General features: G+C 51.7%; 1 protein-coding gene across 8 annotated transcripts in view; it reads right to left on the bottom strand.

Annotated features, from left to right (window-relative positions):
• RASAL1 (RAS protein activator like 1) overlaps positions 1-11,194 on the bottom strand; it is a 32,834-nt gene extending 21,640 nt beyond the window's left edge. For 3 of the 8 annotated variants that reach the window (XM_061141847.1, XM_061141845.1, XM_061141842.1), the window contains exons 1-3: positions 4,002-4,138; positions 2,631-2,744; positions 2,412-2,473 (exon numbers count right to left, since the gene is read on the bottom strand). In XM_061141847.1, the coding sequence (XP_060997830.1) occupies positions 2,412-2,473; positions 2,631-2,744; positions 4,002-4,123 (298 nt within the window). In that variant the 5' untranslated portion in view covers positions 4,124-4,138. Of the gene's footprint in view, positions 1-2,411; positions 2,474-2,630; positions 2,745-4,001; positions 4,159-5,657; positions 5,715-10,140; positions 10,511-11,141 lie in introns of those variants that run through there. The other 5 variants (XM_061141841.1, XM_061141843.1, XM_061141840.1 and 2 more) reach the window with 5 other exon arrangements.
• Between the last annotated feature and the right edge of the window lie 9,739 nt (positions 11,195-20,933).

The following is a 20,933-nucleotide window of genomic DNA, read 5'->3' as shown; positions in this document are numbered from 1 at the left end:
ACAAAGGAGAAAAAAAAATTTGCAGCTAATGTGACAATGTTTATTTTCCTCATGTAAAAAGATCCCCCACAAAAAAACTAAGAAAAGGCAAACAACCCAGTGGGTGAAAAATACACATACAATGTGAATAGACAATAGACACACAAAAAAAGGAAATAAAGAGACTCTTGAGTATATAAAAAGGTCTTCAAACTTACTTATACAGAAATGCAAAACAACCCACACAATGAGCCAATTTTTTAACCTATTGGATTCAAGATCCAAAGGTATGGCATTTGTTGACTAGGTTAAAGGGTAGATTAAATCATTTACTGTTAAGTAACTGGAGAGTAACTTAACAATGACTATAACTATCAAACGTGCTAATGTGGATACTCTTTGATCCAGCAAATCCACCTCTAGTAATTCATTATGCTGATTGATATAACTGGCATATATTGGGACTTCCCTGGAGATCCAGGGGTTAAGACTCCTTGCTTCCAATGCAGGGAGCATGGGTTCGATCCTTGGTTGGGGATCTAAGATCCAACATACAGCACTGCACAGCCAAAATTTTTTTTAATTAATATAAACTTGTATACATGTGTGCAATCACATCTGTCCAAGGCTATTCATTGCAGCATTGTTTGAACTAGGAAAACATTGTCAATAACCCAAATGCACATCAAGAAGGCACTTAGCAAAATAAATGATGGTACATCCACAAAACGGAGTGCCATGAAGTCATACTAAGAGCAAAGAATGCAGAAGCTCTTGATACATTAATATGGAAAGATCTCCAAGATACACAGTGAAGTGAAAAGACAGGATACAGAACAGTGTGTTTAATGGAGTCCTATTACTATAAAATATAAAAAAGTGAAATAGCTCAGTCGTGTCTGACTCTTTGCGACCCCATGGACTATAGCCCACCAGGCCTCTCTGTCCACGGGATTTTCCAGGCAATTACTGGAGTGGGTTGCCATTCCCTTCTCCAGGGGGATCTTCCCGTCCCAGGGATTGAACCCAGGTCTCCCACATTGTACGCAAACGCTTTAACGTCTGAGCTACCAGGGAAGCCCTATTTCTATAAGCAGAGAACAAAACACATATAGTAGAAAGAGCACAGACTTTGCAACTAGACCACTTGCTTCAAATCCCAGCTGTCCCACTTAGTCACTTTGTGATCTTGGGCAAGTTATTTAACCCCCTGTGCCTCAGTTTGTTCATCTATAGAATGGGCATAGGGTTTCCCCGGTGGCACTGGTGGTAAAGAACCCTCCTGCCTATGCAGGAGACATAAGGGACGTGGGTTTAATCCCTGGGTCAGGAAGATCCCCCTGGAGGAGAGCATGGCAACCCACTCCAGAATTCTTGCCTGGGAAATCCCATGGATAGAGGCGCCTGATGGGCTACAGTCCATGGGGTCGCAAACAATTGGACACGACTGAGCATGCGCACGCAGAATGGGCATAACAAGGGTACCCACCTCTTAGGGTTATTAGAATAATTAAGTGAATTGATACGTGTAAAGCACTTAGAAAGTGATCAGTACACAGTAAGCACTACATAAACATTTGCTGCTGTTACTGTTGCTACTTGCCTGCATATGTTTTTTAAAAATATTTATTTTATTTTATTTATCTGCCTGTGCTGGATCTTAGTTGCGGCATGCGGGACCTTTAGTTGCAGCACAAAAACTCTTAGTTGTGGCATGTGGGCTCTAGCTCCCTGACCAGGGATCAAACCCAGGGGCCCTGCATGGGAGTGTGAAGTGTTAGCCACTGGACCACCAGGGAAGTCCCTTGCTTGCGTAGGTTTAGGATGTCCCTAGAAGGACACACGAGATACTGACAACACGGGGCTGAGAATGGAGTAGCTGGGGTAAGAGGGACAGTCTCACTGCTAACTCTCTCTCTTGAATATTGAACATAAAAAAGTTAACTGCTCAATAAATGAATTAAATTCAAGTCTGGACTTCCCTGGTGGCTCAGTGGTAAAAAAAAATCTGCCTGCCAATGCAGAAAACACAGGTTCAGTGCCCGATTCAGGAGGATCCCACTTGCCATGGAGCAACTAAGCCCATGCGCCACAACTACTAACCCTGTGCCCCAGAGCCCAGGAGCCACAACTACTGAAGCCCCTGTGCCCTACAGCCCCTGCTCCACAACAAGAGAAGCCACTGCAACAAGAAGCCTGTGCATGGCAACTAGAGAGTAGCCCTCACTCGCTTCAACTAGAGAAAAGCCGATGCAGCAACGAAGACCCAGCACATGCAAAAAACTAAATAATACAAATTTTTGAAAAAATAAAATTCAAAACAGGAGCAACAACCAAAATAAATTCCTCCGAAGACTCTATGTTGCCCCGTGCTGCTTGCTATGCCCTGGCAAGCGCCACCCCCTTGCCCTCTGCCTGGAACCCTCACCCACCTCGGGGGTCCGCTGTAATGGCCTCCCTGCTCAGCGAGATCTTGCCTATGATGTCATCGTGCCTGCAGAAAGGCAGGCAGGTGAGGGTCCAAGTCAGGGACCCTTGCCCCGCCCGTGGAGAGGTGGGTGCAGATGTCAATGGCTGGGTGGACAGGTACTGTGCTTTGGGGTGTCCCGCCTTCCCTCAGATGCCCAGATTTGGGTCCCCAGCACACACACCCCACCGTGTCCTCGTCCAGCACGTAGAAGGCCAGATGGTGGAAATCCAGGGGCAAGTGCACGGTGTACTCCTCCCCCCAGAAGGGGCTCAGGCTCCGCCAGATGGTTGCTGTCCTGCAAAAGGGGGCACAGGGGGGTCTTTGGGCCACACAGGCAGCAGATACCTGGGGACACACACACACAGACACATACACACCCAGAGCTACTCAAACACAAATACAGCTACATATACACACTCACATAGACCCAAGAACCCTGATATAGAGCTACAGATACACACACAAACCATAACACATACCCAGAGACCTGGACACACACACACACACAGAAACAAACATTCACAGATATACCAAGGAAGCCAGAGACACAAAGAGACACACGCACACATATACAGATACTCATATGCCTCTTCAAAAATTTCTAGAAACATACAACTATGTGTTTCTACATACAGACAAGGCAGACCCACACAGAGAAAACATTCATACAGATAACACAAACAAAAGAAATGCCCAGAACATGGAGACACACACAGACACACAGACACACATTCACATACACAGAGTAATACCCGGCAGAGATACACAGAGAAGATCACACAAACCCTCAGTAACAGACAAGACACACAATTCCATTCATCCATCCATTCATTCATTCATTCACTCCATAAACACTCACCCTGACTATGTGCCAAATCTTGGGGGCTATGGGGAATCAGAGGAAGAGGTGCCAAGGTCCCCACCCCCACAGAGCTCCCCTAGCAGAAAGGGGCTCCCTCCTGAACCCTTATGACACAATGAGAGAAGTCCTGTGATTGGTGAGCCCAGCGGTGCCCACTGGGCTGAGGACAGGAGGGGTCAGGAAAGGCTTCCCGCAGGAGATAGTCAGGCAAAGCAGAGGATGAAGACAATCCAGATGGCTGGAAGAGCACGTGCCAAGGCACTGAGGCAGGAATGGTGAATTTGAGGAACAAGAAGATGGTGGCTGAGAGGCAGGAAAGTGTGAGGGGCCAGGGGACCATGAAGTCAGCAGGGGCCAGAGCACTCTCAGCAAGAGGGAACCCCAGAAGGATCGGGGACCAAGACAGACCCAGAAACAGACACACACCTCTTCATCCCAGCACCTCTGCAGATGCACTGCCCTTTATCCAACAGCGAAAAGAGAACTCACTTTGCCCAGTCAACACACACTCAAGTTTACAGCTGCAAAATCTGGCCGACACACCTGCCTCTGCCTTCTTCCTTCTGAGGCAGGAGGTAGATGGGCCCCCTTCAGAGTAAAGCGATTGGAGATTCTTTCCCTATGGACTAAAACTCCAAGACAATAGCAGGACGATTAAGGGAGAGGCTGGGCCCTGCCCAGACCACATACTTCTCATTCTGGAAGTCAGGAGACCTCTGTGACCACACATGCGCAGAAAGGCTCCTTGAGGTCAAAGAGGAACGATGTTGACTAAGGCCAGGCGACCCACAGGCCTCTTCAGTAGAGTCCATCCTGGCTAAGAGATGCATGCACACATGGAAGGATCCTGAGATACACGAAATACACACTGTGGACCAGGTAACTCAAAGTGATTGGTCAAAGAAAACCTGGAAGAAATGCCCCATAAAAGTAATTCAAACTACCACAAGAGTGCAACTCAGGGACTCGCCCTCTGAGTCTGCCCTTATGCCTATCCACCACACATACTGTACTCTTTGCCCTCTTAATACTTGACTTGCTTCACTACTTTCCATCTTTTTGGGAATTCTTTTCTGCAAAGCCCAAGGGCCAGGGCCCTTGTCACTGATCACTGGTCTAGTAGATGAGCATCTGGTGCTCTCACCATCACAACCTGGCCTCAATCTCTGGCTGGGAACTCAATCCCCACTTCGCTTCCACCACACTCTTCCCCAGTAGAGTGTGAACGTGACAGACCAGGGCAGCTCCATCAGACCGACCCTTCTTTCCAAATACTCTCATCCCCCCTACCCCACCCTCTTTCCAATTGGAAGTCCCCCCAGGCTCCCAAGCCCCTGAACTTGGAGGGACCTCAGAACTCAGAGAGGGGGAGACAGCAGCCTGGGGTCACACAGAAAATCAGTCTGTGGGCGTGGGGGTGGTGTCACAGAGTGTGGTAAGGGGTCAGGGTAAACCCAGAGTGATGGGGATAAACCCAGAGATCGGCTGGGGTGCTGCAGGTTGACCCTCCCCCACATGGGCTCCCTGCCCCCAGCCCATCTGGACCAGAACTGGCGCCAGGAGGATCCTGAATCCCTGGTCTCCATAGGAACCGAGGCTTCAGCCGCCCGCCCACCCACACCCCTCAGGCCTGCGGGGGCTGAGAGCTGTCCCTCGGCCTGCGGGGGCGGCAACCAAACCCAGCCCAGCCCGAGACTGGCTCACGCAACCAGACATGTTCACATCCTCACATGTTCACAGCAGCGCCTGTGTACCCAAATAAGCAGGCATCGGTGCACACATGCATGTACACGGCAGCCCACGTGTACACACACGCATACACACCCCACACGCTGGTACACAACGTGAGCCTCTGAGTCTGCACACCCACAGGGACACACACCGGTGGTCACAGGCGTTCACACCAGCCCTCCAACACTTCCCCACACACCATACACACTCACAAGCAGGTCCAGCTGGGCACGCACACACACACACACACACACACACACACACACACCAGTGCCCGCAGCACCCAGCAGGCCCAGAACCAGCTAGCCCAGCCAAGCGTGAGATTCCCGCCCCCGGGAAGGCACAAGCTGGCAGCCGCTGAGTCAGCCCCAGGATGCAGGCAGGGACATCGTCAGGACAAGGGGGAAGGTGGCGGCCAGTTGGTGGGACTAGAGGGACAGAGGAGCCAGCAGCCCCCACCATCCAGCCCCATGGCCGGGGCACAAACACCCGCCATCAGGCCAGCGAGTCCATCCGTAGGGTAAGTCTGCCCCCAAGGTCCTCTTTTCAACGTGGATTCTTATACCTGGACTCCCCTGTCTCCTTCACCCCATGCCTGGCTGCTCCCCGCCTCACCTGGCCACCACTTCGTCGTCCACTTTCACTATGCAGTAGGGGTCACTGCTCCCAGACCTGCAGAAGGAGAAGGTTTGGGGAGCAGGCTTGAGAGGGTAGACGGGAGCGGGGATCCCAGTCCATCTTTGTTTTATAGATGGGGGCAACTAAGGCCCAGAGAGGGGAGGGGATTTGCTCAGGGTCACACAACAAGTTCAATAGAGGCAGGACCTCTGGGGACCATCAGACCATGCCATGGTTGCCCAGCAGCCACCCGCTGTATGCCTGACCTCCTTGAATGGGCCCAGGGCTTCCACCCAGAGAAACAGAACACTGAGATCTGAAACCAGAACAGGTGGAGTCCTGGGCCCAGGAAGCCCAAAGCACTGGTCCAGAGCATGTTTTTATCTGGTGAGTCATCCCTGGCCTCAAGCTTGCTCACGGTGGAACCCCAGCAAGTCCTCGCCCCTCTGTGGGCCTCAGTTTCTCTGTTCTGTAAGTTGGGTATAATATTTCCACACCCCTCTTAGGGCAGGTGAAGGAGCTAAAGAAGCTAACACGTGGTGTGATGCATCACAGCTGACCCCAAAGCTCTTCCCACAGACAGCTGAACCCCATCCTCGGGGTATGTGCTGCACCCTCCGTTGGGAGTTTCCTTGGGAGGGGACGCTGCATAGCTCAGCCTTCAGTGGGGATGGACCTCAGTGGATGCTCTCACTGCAAGCACAGACCAGGGAGGCCAGACCTCAAAACTCAACCAGTAGGAGACATGGGCTACATCCCCTCGAGTAGCCATGAGCCATTAGCCAACCAAAGCCAGTTCCATCCCTCCTTCATAATAAGGGTTACTAGTCCATCCCAAGATGGGCTGCAACCCCTCGAGTAGCCATGAGCCATTAGCCAACCAAAGCCGGTTCCATCCCCTCTTCATTATAAGATCTACTAGTCCATCTCAAGATAGGCTGCAACCCCTTGAGTAGCAAAGAGTCATTGGCCAACCAAAGCCAGTTCCATCCCTGCTTCGTAATAAAAGTTACTTGTCCATCCCAAGCTGTTGACCAGGGTTCCTCGTGATTTCCCCCACCCCTGCCCTCATCCCATCACACAGGCTTCCCTTGTCTTCCACCAAGCTCAGTCCAACCTCAGGGCTTTTGCATTTGCTGTTCCACCATCCTAAGACACCTACTCTGTTCTTGAATGACTCCATCTTTTCATTCAAACCTCAGCCGCAAAGTCACTGCTTCAGAGTGGACAGTCCTCCGACAGTGGACTGTAACACTGCCCTCCGATCCCTCTGAGCACATGAAGTCATCTGGCTCCCGTGTTTCTCTCTGCTCCGTGTCTGTCTCCACGGCTCCCTGCCACTTCTGAACGCTGAGATCCTTGGGGGAGGAGCTGTGCCTCCATCCCCCTCCCTCCACAGCCTGGCAGAGTCAGGATTTGAACTCGGGTCTGTGGGGCTCAGCATACATGTTCCCAACCAACGCCACCTGCACTCCGACTCAAGATCCCTTCCCCACATGGCCCCCTTCCCCAGTACTCCAGCTCCCGCCCTCTCTCTTCCACCCTCCCTCCGTTCAGCCTGTCACTGATCCACAAACGCCTCGGGGATTCTGGGAAAGAGGGACATGGCACCAGGAACTGCTCCAACCTCGTCTGCTGGCTGAGCCCTCCATGGGCCTCAGTTTCCTCTTTGGTCGCTTTCCCTCAGCTCCCTCTGCCGAGTGTGCCTTCATTTCCCTATCTGCTCTCCATCCCTGAACATCTCAGTCTGGTCGGCAACCTGTGCCTCCACGTTCCTCTCTGGCCTCCCTTTGGCATAATGCCCCAGGCCTCAGTTTACCCATCTGGATCTATTACAAGCCCACTGGGCTGAGTAACACTGGGAGCCTCAGTTTTCCCCTCTGGATGCCCATGGCTGGGTGACACACCCTCCTTCTCATGTCTCTCTCCACATCCTCTATCCTTGAGCCTCTTTTAGGCAGGCTCCCATCCCTCGATTTTCCCAACAGCAGATGTAGGACAGACAGGCTGGAATCCACTAGAAAAGGGCTGGGAGCCACGCCCCTCCTGTTCACCCGGCCTGACCCCTGGGCCCCTCTGGGAGCCGAGCACGTCAGCTCCAGGACTCTGACGCACAGAGGCCTTATCAGACTCCTATCAGGTAGGGGCTATGGTGGCGGGAGGGGCTGCCCCTCCAGACCCTGGATCTCTCCAGACCCTCGGCCTCTGCCACGGCCCCTGCCCCACCTCCAGTGTGGGAAAGCAGGCCCCTGCCCCGTCTGCCTGTTGCCTGGTGTGTGCATGCTAAGTCGCTTCAGTCATCTCCAAATCTTTGTGACTCTATGGACTGGAGCCCTCTCCAGGTTCCTCTGTCCATGGGATTCTCTAGGCAAGAATATTGGAGTGGGCTGCCATTTCCTTCTCCAGGGGAATCTCCCCAACCCAGGGATCAAACCCACATTTCATATATCACCTGCGTTGGCAGGTGGGTGCCTGGAAGCAGTCAGCATTCAAATCCCAGCTGTGTGACCCTGGGCAGGTGACTACGCCTTTCTGAGCCTGAGTTTGCCCATTCATGAAATGGTAATGCCAACAGGACTCAAAGAAGTGTTAAGCACAGGACCTGGCCCATAGGAAGCCCTCAACCACATATAGCTGCTATTATGAATGACAGAAATAACTCAAATTATCAGCTGAGGCCTCCTCTCAAGCCAAGGTTGGAGCCCTCTCAAACCCGGGAAGGCTTCAAGAAGATTCTGGGCCCTCTCCCTTAGGAGAGGGGAAAGAGGACATACCCCCTCTAAGAGTCCCCATGGGCATGGAGATCTCAGCAAGCTCTGAGTGAGCCCCTCTGAGAAGGGCACCACCAGTTAGGGAAACTGAGGCAGGCTGGCAGGATCCCCACTGGGGCCTAGTCACTTCCCCCTACCCTGGTACTGGGGTGAGGCCCATCTAGAGCTCACCTTGGCCCGGGAAGTGGGGGGAAGAGAGGCAGCCAAGAGACTCAGGGATCAAGTATGAGTCAACTCCCTCCCCAGGAGAAGCAGAGGGAGCCCTGCGAGCTGTGTCTGGGTCCAAGGACAACACCCACCCCTCCCTCATGGCCCTCACCCAGGACTGGTGAAGGGGCTGGAGCACCAAGAGAGGGAAACCTGTTTCTGAAAAGTCTCCCATATCAACCGCCCAGCAGCTGCCAAGTGACCTCATTGCCTCAACAGTCCCAGAATTGCTAATGCTCAGGGGCTCTGAAAGAGCATCTCAGAAGAGGGGAGACAGGGGGCTTGTCGAGACTGCATTGGCACAGCTAGCGAGCTCTCTGCTTTCCTCAGGAGCTTGCCTTGGGGGTCACTGATGAGGATGGGGGCAGCTAGAACTGTTCTAAGGAGCTTCCCTGTTGACACAGCTCCTGGACTGGGGAAGGGGAAGGTTCATGAAGTCAAAGGCAGGATACCCTCCTCACTAGAACCCCCAGCCAGAGGTGTTAGGGCAGAGCTAAGCCCCAGCCTGTGCAAAGGCTCAGCAGAATCCACATTCCTGCTCCCCCTGGCCCCAGGGTAAATCCTAAGTGGTTCTCTACCCTCACAACTACACGAGGCTTTCAGACTCCCTGTCCAGGGTTCCCCTTGCCCAGATGGGAAATCCAGACCTGGAGAGGATCAGGTTCAAGGTCATACAGTCAATGTCCTGTCAAGGATCCCACACCTGCTCCAGGTACCCACACCCTCAGAGCCCCTTCTGGGCTCCAAGTCGAAGCAGGAGGGGGACCCCCTCCCTCCATTCTGCTGATTCAGCAACTGCTGACTCAGCCCGGAGGGAAGCATAATCAAGGACTGGTACTGCGGGGACCCCATCACCTGGCTGGGGAGGGGCTGCAGGGGGAAGTTGGCTCTCCAAGCAGCTTAGCATCAGGGAAGGCCCCCCACGGGGCTGGGCGCTGCTGGCTGAGGCGCTAGGGGCTCTGGGTCCAGAGGAGCCGTTTCCCCCAGGCCTGGCCAGTGGGCCACCTGGTGACACTCTGCAAACCTAAACACCAGATGCTGGCAAAGGAATGCTGGGGTCGCCTGGATCCCAGGCCCTTTGGGGCCCCTCCCAGAGTCCTCTGAACCGATGCCCACCCAGGCCTGGAGAAACCCCACCTCCAACACCTGCCTGGACTAAGGAAGGGAACCCTCCACCCCTAAATGACCTCCCCAGCTCTGACAGAATCTGATCCTATAAGCCCCAGAGCTGAGGCCCTGGAAGACCCCCTTCGGTATATCCCAGGAACAAAGACACCCCTTCCTGGCGACTGGGCGGGGCATCTGCTAAATCTGAGTGCCCCCTCCACCAGAACAACGATGGGCAGGGGGCCTCTCGCCCCGCGACGGTGGATCAGCTCCCAGGACTCCGATCAGCACCCCTCTCTCATTTCACGACCTGCCCTGGCACGCCGAATGGGCGACCCCCTCCCCATCCATGCCCGGCACGCCCCTCATCCCCGACTGGCCCCGGGGGTACTCACACATCCTTGGCGGGCAGCGCCCGGCCCTCCACGACGCGGACGTTCAGGGAGCTGCTCTTGGCCATGGCGCCCAGCCCCAAACTTTCCGACCAGGAGGGCGCCCGGGTTCCGAGGCTGGACCGCGGCAGGGCGGGCGTCTACATGTCACCCGCAGCGAGCCTGGCACCCTCTCTCGGAGTCCCCGGGCCACCTGCCCGAAACGCGCGGGTAGCTGGACGGGAGGTTTCCGAAGGAGGAGAGAGGATAGTGACCGGGGAGGGGGCGCCTCCCTCCCCGGACTCTACAGGTAGGAGCCGGGGCGCCGAGCTGGCAGAGCGCGCGGGGGACACACTGCCAGCCCTTGCCTTCTAGTCTGGCGCTCTTGGTGGGCAGGCGGGGCGGGCGGTAGCGGGGGTGGGCCACGGCCCTCCCAGCAATCCCGCCTCCCGCGGGGTCCCCCTCCCGCCCGTTCCCGGGCCCCCCTCGCGCGCCCTCTGCCGGCACCCCAGCCAAGCGTGCCAGAGCGCACCCGCCGCGGAGCCCCGGGCTCGCGGAGGTTGGGACTGCCAGGTGGGGAGCGGCCCACGGCCATGATGGGCGTGGCGGCAGGCTCCTGCTGAGTTGGCACTGGGCACAGAAGACATAGTGTGTCCCCTGCCTGCCCTGTTTCCAACGCGATCACACCTCTCCGGCTCTCCCCTGCCTGCCATCCCCGCACCGCCTCCTCGGTCCGGGCTCCTCGCGCCGTCCCGGAGCAGTATCCGAGATCGCCGGGAGGCGTCGCTAGAGAAAGTCACACCCTCCCTGGGGGTCCTTTCGAGTCCAGAGAGGGAGGGGCCTCGAACATCCCCTTCCATCTCTTTTAGTTCCCAATTAAATCCAGACTGTGCGTGCGGCAGATTCCACGTCACGGGCTGGCATTGCGGGGGAGGAAGCTGCGGCCGGAGGGGGAGGGGAGGGCTTGAAGATAACAACCACCACAGCGACGATAAAAAACCTTCCCCAAGTGTTTGAACACTTACTGTGTGCCAGGCACTGTTCTAAGCGTTTTACACGCATTATCTCATCTTCCTCCTCACCATCATTCTATGTGCTACTTACTGTTGTACCGGTACCCCCATTGTACGGATACACAAACTGAGGTTCAGAGGGATTAAATAGCATTTGGAAGATCTTACAGTCAGTAACTGATTTGCCTTTCTGAATTTGAATGCTGACTCTGCCACTCGGTAACTGTGTGGTCTTGGGCTAGTCACTTAACTTCTCTGTACCTTGGTTTGGCTTTCTCATCTGTTCCTATGTTATTATAGTATCTCCTTCACAGGGTTTTGAGAGAATTAGATGAGATAAAGCAAGTAGAAAGGAAGCAGGAACAGGTGTCAGATCACCAACAGGCACATAAGAAGCTTTTCAGAAAGTGTTTGCTATTATTGTCCTTCAAGGCAGAGCTCAAATATCACCTCCTCTAGGAAGTCTTCCAGGATGGCCTCTCATGCCAGGCAGAGGTTTTCTTTCCTTTTTCTCTGCTCCCACAGCTCCAGGTTTGTACATTTTTTGTACATCTCATTAAATGAGATAATGTAACTGGAAGGGCCTGTCCTAGAACAGAAAAATATGCACCCTGTCTCTCCCCATGAGTTTGTTGTTTAGCTGCCTAAGAGTTCTCAGACGGGCTGGCTGTGAGCCTGACTCACTCTGATCAGTTCAACCCAGGACTGGGCACCAATGGGTAGGCTCTATTTATGTTGTTCTGGAAGCAACACCCAGACCGGCAATTCTGGGAGGGCCCTGCCCAGCCGCAGGAGCAGTCCATGACCTGCTTCCCTATCTCCCTCCCTTTCTTCCCACCCAGCACCCCAGCCAGGCTGGTGAGGAATTCACATCCCTGGAATTCTCTCCCTGGCTGGCCACTGTTTGGTGAGTCCTCCAACTTCCAAAGACTGAGCCTCAGTTATCCTATCTGTGGAATGGGCCCAGTAGAGCGGACCCAAAAGCTTAAAAGTACTGCAGCACCCTTCGGCGGGGTCTGAGGGGTGATGCAGGGTTGAATTCAGAGCAGTAGTATCCGTAAGGGAGTAGTTAAAGCCCTCCTGTAATTTTTATCAGTCACCCCAGATCCCCACTAGGGGAAAATGGTACTTTTCATATGACTGCTACTTCAAGACAGGTGTCCTGCCTCTCCCCACCTTCCTCACCTAGGTGGGAGCTTACAGAGGAAACTTTTTCTTCTGAATAAAAGATCTCAGGGTATCTGGCCCCCAGGGACTCTTGATGGAACATAAGGTGGCCCTAGGGGCCACCTGAGATGCCAGCCAACCCACCACCAGCCATCTCAACCCATCTTCCAGAACTGAACAGGGACTCACATTCTCAAATCCCCCTCATCTCCAGGATCCCAGGGTGGGGGGTGCCTACAAAGGCTGTGGACTGTGCCAGCCAGGCCTCTGGGGAGGTAACTCTGTCACCTGTCCAGTATCCGGCATCTGACCCTGCCACTTGCCTGGAGCTGTAGCCACAATCCCCATACTTTCCAAATGGACTAGCCACTTCCTGTTGTTCTGAGAAATTTGATCTGAAACTGGCAGAGGGTTTGAAGTCTCCTAGGACAGCTCCTGTCAAGGAACCAGAGAGGGAACGGAGGCCCAGAGAAGGAGAGTGACCTGCTAGAGTCCACTTAAGAGAAGAGGCCAGGCTCCTGAGTGCCCAGGCCTGGGCTGTCATGTGGGAAGGGTCTCACCTTTCTCGTGAGATTGCTGTACAGTTAATCAAGTTGGCTGTGTAAGGCACTTGGTATCATTCCTGGTACACAGCAGGTGCTCAGGAAAAGATTAGCCACTTCCCCTTCCCCTGACCATTTTCAAGACAAACCAATGATCATTCTTGCCAACTCCCTACATAGTCTAGCGCCCATGGGATGCACACAGCAGATGCTTCATAATGCCAAGCAAGAGGATATTTTCTAATATTTGTTTATTTTTGGTATGTTGGGTCTTAGTTGCCCCACGCGGGATCTTTTGTTTCAGCCTGTAGGCTCCAGAGTACATGGACTCAGCAGTTATGGACCTTTAGCTTAATAGCCCTGTGGCAGGTAAGGTCTTAGTTCCTGGACCAGGGATGGGACCCTGGTCCCCTGCATTGGAAGGCAGATTCTTAACCACTGGGCTTCCAGGGAAGTCCCCTGAGCTTAGTGTTTAAGAGCAGAGGTTTTAACATTCAGCCAACCTGGGGCTGAATCCTGGCATCTACACTTATGAGCTGGATCCTCTTGAGCAAGTGAGTTACCCTTTCACTGCCTCAGTTTTCTCACCTGGAAATTGGGACTAATACTAGAGCCCACCTCATAGGCTGGGTGTGAGGATAGGATGATTAAACATCAAACATTCAGCTCAGCCTGGCATACAGTAGGTACTCATAAGTATCATGACCATTATGGAAACTCCCGATCCCACCACTGTGCCTGACATTGAGCCCCACTGGGTGACTGAGCTCTGAGGCTGGGTCCTAAAGACATGGCTAGGGCGGAGTGCCAGGCCCAGCCCTGAATTTCAGGGATGGATGGAATGGCCACCCTTCAGTGGACTGTGGTCACACAATCTACACAATCCACTGAAGTGTGGATTCAGCTCCGGGTTGCTGAGCTGGGGGAATCTGAGGGTTTGCATCCCAGCTGAGAAATCTGATAGTGAGATCCGAAGGTTGGGCTCCTGCACCCCCGGTGGGCCCCACTGCCCAGGACTGGCTGAGTCCCACCCTTGCACCCTTGCATGCTGAACCTGAGGCCCAGGGAGGCTCACAGACACAGAGTAAGAGAGGGTTCCTCATCTTAGAATAGGGATCAGGCTTCAACTTGGGCAGGGGGTGCTGGAGGCTGCTTCTGCTGGCTCCTCAGAGCTGGCCACGCCCATGCCTTTCCAACCCTGTGTTCAACGATGCCATATCTGGAATTTAAATCAACCATGGTAGGAGAATTTGTGCCATGGAAATCAGCAAATAAACACTGATTTTTTTTTTTTAATTTGAAAGTCAGTTTAACAACACACTCCTGGGCCCAGGCTGTCTGCATGGCTCTCTAAAAACTGCTCCTGAATTCAACACTTGTAAGATTTTACTCACACTCCCCCCCACTCCACTGTCTTTGCCCCGTCTTTCCACCAGGAAAGTCTTTACATTCCTTTTACGATCTACTTCCTGGCTTAAGTCTTACAGATTCTATTAAAAAAATATTAGGAGCGGTGGGGTGAAATAAAGTACAGACAATGTAAGAGCAATGTCATGGAACACTATACAGCTGTTTAAAAGAATGCTCTTGAAGACTTAAATGACAGGAAAAGTACTTCAAAAAAAAAACAAGTCATAGAGAATTCCCTGCCAGTCCAGAAGTTAGGACACCATGCTTTCTCTGCTGAGGGCCCACGTTCAATCCCTGGTCTGGGATCTGAGATCCCACGAGCTATGTAGCATGGCCAAAAACAAGCAAACAAAAAACCAAGTCATGGGGAACACACAGTATATGCAACCATATATAAGCATAAGCATGATACTGATGCCATAAAGTATTTTATCTTTTTATTTTTGGCAGCAGCACATGGCATGTAGGATCTTAGTTCCCCAATCAGGGATCAAACCCATGCACCCTGTGTTGGGAGCATGGAGTCTTAACCACTGGACCACCAGGGAAGTCCCCATGAAGTATTTTATATGCATAAAATTCTTTTCATATATATAAGATGTTCACATATTTTATATATATATGTATATAATTCTTTTCTTACTTAACAAATGTGTAGAGGGCACCTCCTCTATACTAGGCAGTGGAAATGCAGTGAGGTACAGACAGCCCAGCCCTGTTCTCTTGGGCCCCTACGAGGATGATAAGTAAGAGGCAGCCAGGAACAGACCTTCAGTGGAAAGCACGAAGTGTCATGTAGCCGATAAAGCATGCATGGAACTGGAGGGCTTTCTTTGACATAATGACATGTGCTTCTTTTTAATCAGAAATTATAATCAGAAAATACTTCCCACGTCCTCTGATCTCCGAAAGCCCGATGCCCCGCTGTGTGTGTTGTCGCTATGCTGGCAGCCCCCCGGGGAGCCTGGCCAGTAGCACGGGAGGCAGCGACGACCAGCCCCCCTCCCCACTCCCTGCCAGTCGGCCCTTCTCTGTGACCTTGGTCTCCTGTTCTCTTGTTTTGTGGTGATTTACATGTTCGTCTTATCTCCTAAATGTCAGGGACAATGTCTGATTCATGCGGTACCTCCCACACCACTTGGCACATAAGAAAAACTCAAAACACACTCTCTGGATTAAGTAGAACTTGGTTCCCCTGGAGGGCTGGAACCTGGCCTCTCTCCTGTGATATTGGTCATATTATTATTTACTTCCTTTCTCCCCACAGTGCCTTCACCTTATGAGTCCCCACCTCTCTGCTGCACCCCCAACCTCCGAGCGGGAGGCAGATTCCTCCTCTGGCTCTGCAGACCTGTGCATCTCTAGACCTCAGTTTTCCCTGCTGGGAAGTGGCCCCATCTCCTCTGAGGCCAAGACTGAGGCAAAGCGGACCAGCCGCGGGCCAGGTTGGGGGTGCGGAGCACGTTCTTTGTCTCAGGAACACAAAGTCCCGTTTGTGAGCGCCCGGCACGATTCTGGGCAGGGAGCCACGTGGGACAGGAGGCAGCACTGGGCGGAGTGGGCTGGATTTTCAAACCCCCACTGTGGGCTGGCTGCCGAGGAAGCAGGCCACCAAGTCCCCTCCTCCCACGGCCAGAAGACAAGGTGTCCGTCTGTCAGGCCACACCGCGGCTTCCTTCTTCCTCAGTCCTACTCCACCAAGTGCCCCTCCCCTGGCCCCCTGCCTTGGAATGGAGAAGTAGGAAGGGGGAGGCTGACCAAGCGTGAGACTAGGGGTGGGGGGAGTGGATATTTCCAGAGCCTGTGGGTTTGTGGCCAAGAGCAAGGCCAGCTGAGAAGCTGTGTCGTGTCCTCTGTTGCTCAGCAGCCCCACCCCGTCCCCTAGGACATAGGGACAGAGACAGGGGGGAGTCCTACCTCAGCAGTGTGGCAGGGGATAAACCCCAAAAGGAGGGAGCAAAGCCAAAAACCCCAAAAGGAGGTGGGAGCAATGCCCCCATTTAACAGAGAGGAATGCTGAAGCCTTGGCTGGGGTGGATCCACCGGCCACAGAGCTAAAGCTACAGTTCCAGCTTTCTGAGGACTAGTGTTTGTGTAGGGACTCTCTCCCCACCTCCAAGCCAGGGAAGTTCCAAACCAGAGATGGGTTATCTCTCTATTAACAAACCCCAGGGCCCTGCACCTCTCAACCTGTGTGTCCTTGGAGGAGTCACTTACCTCCTCTGAACCTCCGTCCCTTGTCTGTCACTTCTAATCCAGATACTGCCCTTCCGTGGCCCTGTGCAGTCCTCCTGACAGACTTTTCTTTTTTTTGCTGTGTTGGGTCTTAGTTGTGGCACACAGGCTTCTAACTGTGGGGTGTGGGCTCAGTTGCCCTGCAGCATGGGGTTCTTAGTTCCCTAAGCAGAGATTGAACCTGTGTCCCCTACATTGGAAGGCAGATTCTTAACCATTGGACCACCAGGGAAGACCCCAATCAAACTTTACAATACAGACTTTTGTTCTCTTCTAGGCAGGACCATATCCTCCTGCCTCAGGACTTTTGCATATTCTGTTTTGAAAACTTGGAATATCTTTCTTCTCCTCTACTCATCCCCTCTTATCCTTCAGGCCTGGATTCATATGTCACTTCCTCAAGGAGGCCTCCCTGCCCACTTCCTTGCCCTCTGCACCTCTCCTGGCAATCCTATCAGAGTGTAATGATGTGTTTACAGAGTGATTTGACTCGTCTGGCCTCCCCATTAGCTTCTAAGCCCCATGAAAGTGAAAGTGTTAGTCACTCAGTCATGTCCAACTCTTTGTGACCTCATGGACTGTAGCCCGCCAGGCTCCTCTGTCTTGGGAGTCTCCAAGCTTGGGAGTCTCCAAGCAAGAACAATGGAGTGGGCTGCCCTTCTCTAAGGGATCTTCCTGACCCAGGAATTGAACCCCAGTCTCTGGCATTGCAAGTGGATTCTTTACCATCTGAGCCACCAGGGAAGCAAGCCCCATGAGGACAGGTTTCTCTTATCCGCTGCTCTATCCTCACACAGTGCCTGGCACATAGAAGGTGCGCCATAAACATTGGAGGAAGGGAATAGACCTAAGGAGGGAAAGATCCAAAAAGGGGCTCAACTTGGGACTTCCCTGATGGGCCGGCGGCTGAGACTCCTCGCTCCCCATGCAGAGGATCAGGGTTCAATCTCTGATCAGAGAACTAAGATCCCACTTGCTGCAGCTAAGGATTCCTCATGCTGAAGCTGAAGGTCCCCCATGCCTCAACTAAGACCCAACACAGCCAATAAAATAAATAAATATTTAAATAAAAAGGGCTCAACTGTCTCTGGAATGTTGTGGTTAAAGAGGAGGGACTCCACATCCAGATGGCCTGAGTTCAAAACCCACCTTTGACTTGATACCACAAGCACACTCCATAAAAGAAAATGTGACAAGTCAGGACTCATCCCAATTTAAAACTTTATAAAAGACCATCTGAGGAGAATGAAAAGAGGAGCTACAGGCTGGGAGAAGATATCCAACAGAGGACTCTCTGGAACATCTCGATGTATATCTAGAATATTCAGAGAAGTCTCAAAACTCAGTTAAAAAAATCCAATTAGGACACGGGCAGCAGCCAGGAACAGATATTTTGCTGAAGAGGATGTACAGATGGCAAATAAGCGCATGAAAAGATGGTCACCATCATTAGCCAGTAGAGAGATGCAACCTAAAACCACAGTGAGATCCTGCTACACACCAATCAGAATGGCTAAAACAAAAAATAGTGATGGCAGTTAGGATGCAGAAAAAAACTGGATCACATACATTGCTACTGGGAATGTAAAATAGTGCAGCCATTCTGGAAAATAATATGGCAGTTTCTTAACTTAAAAACAAAAAAAACTAAACAGGCACTGGCCATATGACCTAGCAATTGTACTCTTTGGCATGTATACTGGAGAAATGAAAACTCATGTTCATAGAAAAACCAGGAGAGGAATCTTCACTGAGGCCTTATTCAGAGTAGCCAAAGTCACGAATCAACCCAAATATCCTCCAACATGAGTGATTTCTTTTTTGGCCCTGCCGCCTCTCAGCTTGCAGGATCTTAGTTCCCCGAGTAGGGATGGAACCTGGAGTCCCTGAAATGGAAGCTCAGGGCCCATTCCTAACCACTGGGTCCTCGAGGAAGTCCCATAATGTGAGGTACATCCGTCCCATGGAATGCTACTCAGCAATCAAAAAGAATAAACACCTGTAACAAGCAGATGGATCTCAAGAGAATGATGTTGAGTGAAAAAAGTCGATCTCAAGCAGTTACATAGCATATGATTCCAATTACTGTATAACACCCCTGACCTGACAAAGTAATACAGCTGGAGAACAGATGAATGGAGGTACGGGTTAGGGAGGCAGGAGGGAGAAGATGGGTGTGGCTATAAAAGGTTGGATTGAAGCACTCTTGTGATGAATGTTCTGTATCTGGACCGTGGCAGTCGAAGGAATCGACATGTGATAAACCAGCATAGAATGAAGGAATTCCCTGGTGGTTCAGTGGTTACAACTCTGATCTTCCACTACTAGGGGCCCAGGTTTGATCTCTGCTCAGGGTACTAAGATCCTACAAGCCTCGCTATTTGGCCAAGTAAATAAACAATAGATGACACCACCCTTATGGCAGAAAGTGAAGAAGAACTAAAGAGCCTCTTGATGAAAGTGAAAGAGGAGACTGAAAAAGTTGGCTTAAAGCTCAACATTCAGAAAACTAAGATCATGGCATCCGGTCCCATCACTTCATGGCAAATAGATGGGGAAACAGTGGAAACAGTGGCTGACTTTATTTTTCTGGGCTCCAAAATCACTGCAGATGGTGATTGCAGCCATGAAATTAAGATGCTTACTCCTTGGAGGGAAAGTTATGACCAACCTAGACAGCATATTAAAAAGCAGAGACATTACTTTGCCAACAAAGGTCTGTCTAGTCAAGGCTATGGTTTTTCCAGTGGTCATGTACAGACATGAGAGTTGGACTATAAAGAAAGCTGAGCACAGAATTGATGCTGTTGAACTGTGGTGTTGGAGAAGACTCTTGAGAGTCCCTTGGACTGCAAGGAGATCCAACCAGTCCATCCTAAAGGAGATCAGTCCTGGGTGTTCATTGGAAGGACTGATGTTGAAGCTGAAACTCCAATCCTTTGGCTACCTGATGGGAAGTCATTGGAAAGGACCCTGATGCTGGGAAAGATTAAAGGCAGGAGGAGAAGGGGATGACAGAGGATGAGATGGTTGGATGGCATCACCGACTCAATGGACATGGGTTTGAGTGAACTCCGGGAGTTGGTGATGGACAGGGAGGCCTGGCGTGCTGCAGTTCATGGGGTTGCAGAGAGTCAGACACGACTGAGCGACTGAACTGAACTGAAATACACGCACACACACACATGCATACAAACAAGTGCATATAAAACGGGGCAATCTAAATAAGGTGGGAGGATTTTAATCAATGTTCATATCTGGTTGCGATCCGGACTGTAGTTGAGTGAGACGTCACCACTGGGGGAAACTAGGTGAAGCAGTATGGCTTCTCTCTTTTTATTTCTTAAACTGCACAGGAATCTACAATTGTCAGTCAATAAAAAAACTATCCATTTAGCTATCCATCTTTTAGAATGACTTTTACAAACGTAAAACTGACAGTCCCAATTGCTGGCTAGGAGATGGAGCAATCCAAACTCACATGCATTGCTAGTGTGCATATAAAACAGTGCAGCCCCTATGAAAACCAGGTTTGCAGTTTTTTGTACAGTGAAACATGCACTTACTATATGGCCCATCTATCATACGCCTACATATTTGTGCAAGTGAAATGAAAGCTTCTGTTTGCACATAAGCCCTGCACGTGAACACAGGCTATATTTATAATTGCCCAGAATTAGAAATAATCCAAGTGGAGGACAAATAAACAAACTATAGTATGTTATCAAATACTACTCAGTAGTGGAAAATGCATGTCAATATGTACACGTCAGTATGAATGAATCACAGATGAATACTGCTCTGTGCAAGAAGCCAGACTTAAAAGGCTGATAATGTATACAAGGCTACTGAGGATATTCTGGAAAAGGGAAATCTACAGGGAAAGGTAATAGTGGTTTCCAGGGGCTGAGTGAGGACAAGGTGGATCACAGAGGGACACGAGGACTTTGGGGGGGTGATGAAAATATTTTGTATCTTGACTGTGGTGGCTACACAACTTTATGCATTTGCTAAAACCCATAGAACTGTATGCTCCGTATACATGGTGCTAGTGGTAAAGAACTTGCCAATGCAGGAGACGTAAGAGACTCGGGGTTCAGTCCCTGGGTTGGGAAGACACCCTGGAGGAGGGCATGGCAAGCCACTCCAGTATTCTTGCCTAAAAAATCCTATGGACAGAGGAGCCTGGCGGGCTACCGTCAGAAGGGTCGCAAAGAGTTGGACACGACTGAGCATGCACACAACACAGCAGATCACACAACCGCGTTAGTGAAGCCCTGTCCCACCCATCCGGGAGGAGGTTTGACTAGCCATGATGCACCAACAATAGCAAATTCTTGACCAAGAGACCCACGTCCTGTTCACTGCACCCCAATTTAGATTGGGAGTTCAAGGCTCCTCCAGAAAGGGCAGAAACTGCCCCCTCCCTGCAGCCCCCTCCCTCGGAGGG

The sequence above is a fragment of the Dama dama genome, chromosome 5 (genome assembly GCF_033118175.1).
Source record: "Dama dama isolate Ldn47 chromosome 5, ASM3311817v1, whole genome shotgun sequence".
Classification (NCBI taxonomy): Eukaryota; Metazoa; Chordata; class Mammalia; order Artiodactyla; family Cervidae; genus Dama; species Dama dama.
The sequence above is the reverse complement of the archived record's forward strand: the minus strand, read 5'-3'. Positions and strand labels throughout refer to the sequence as shown.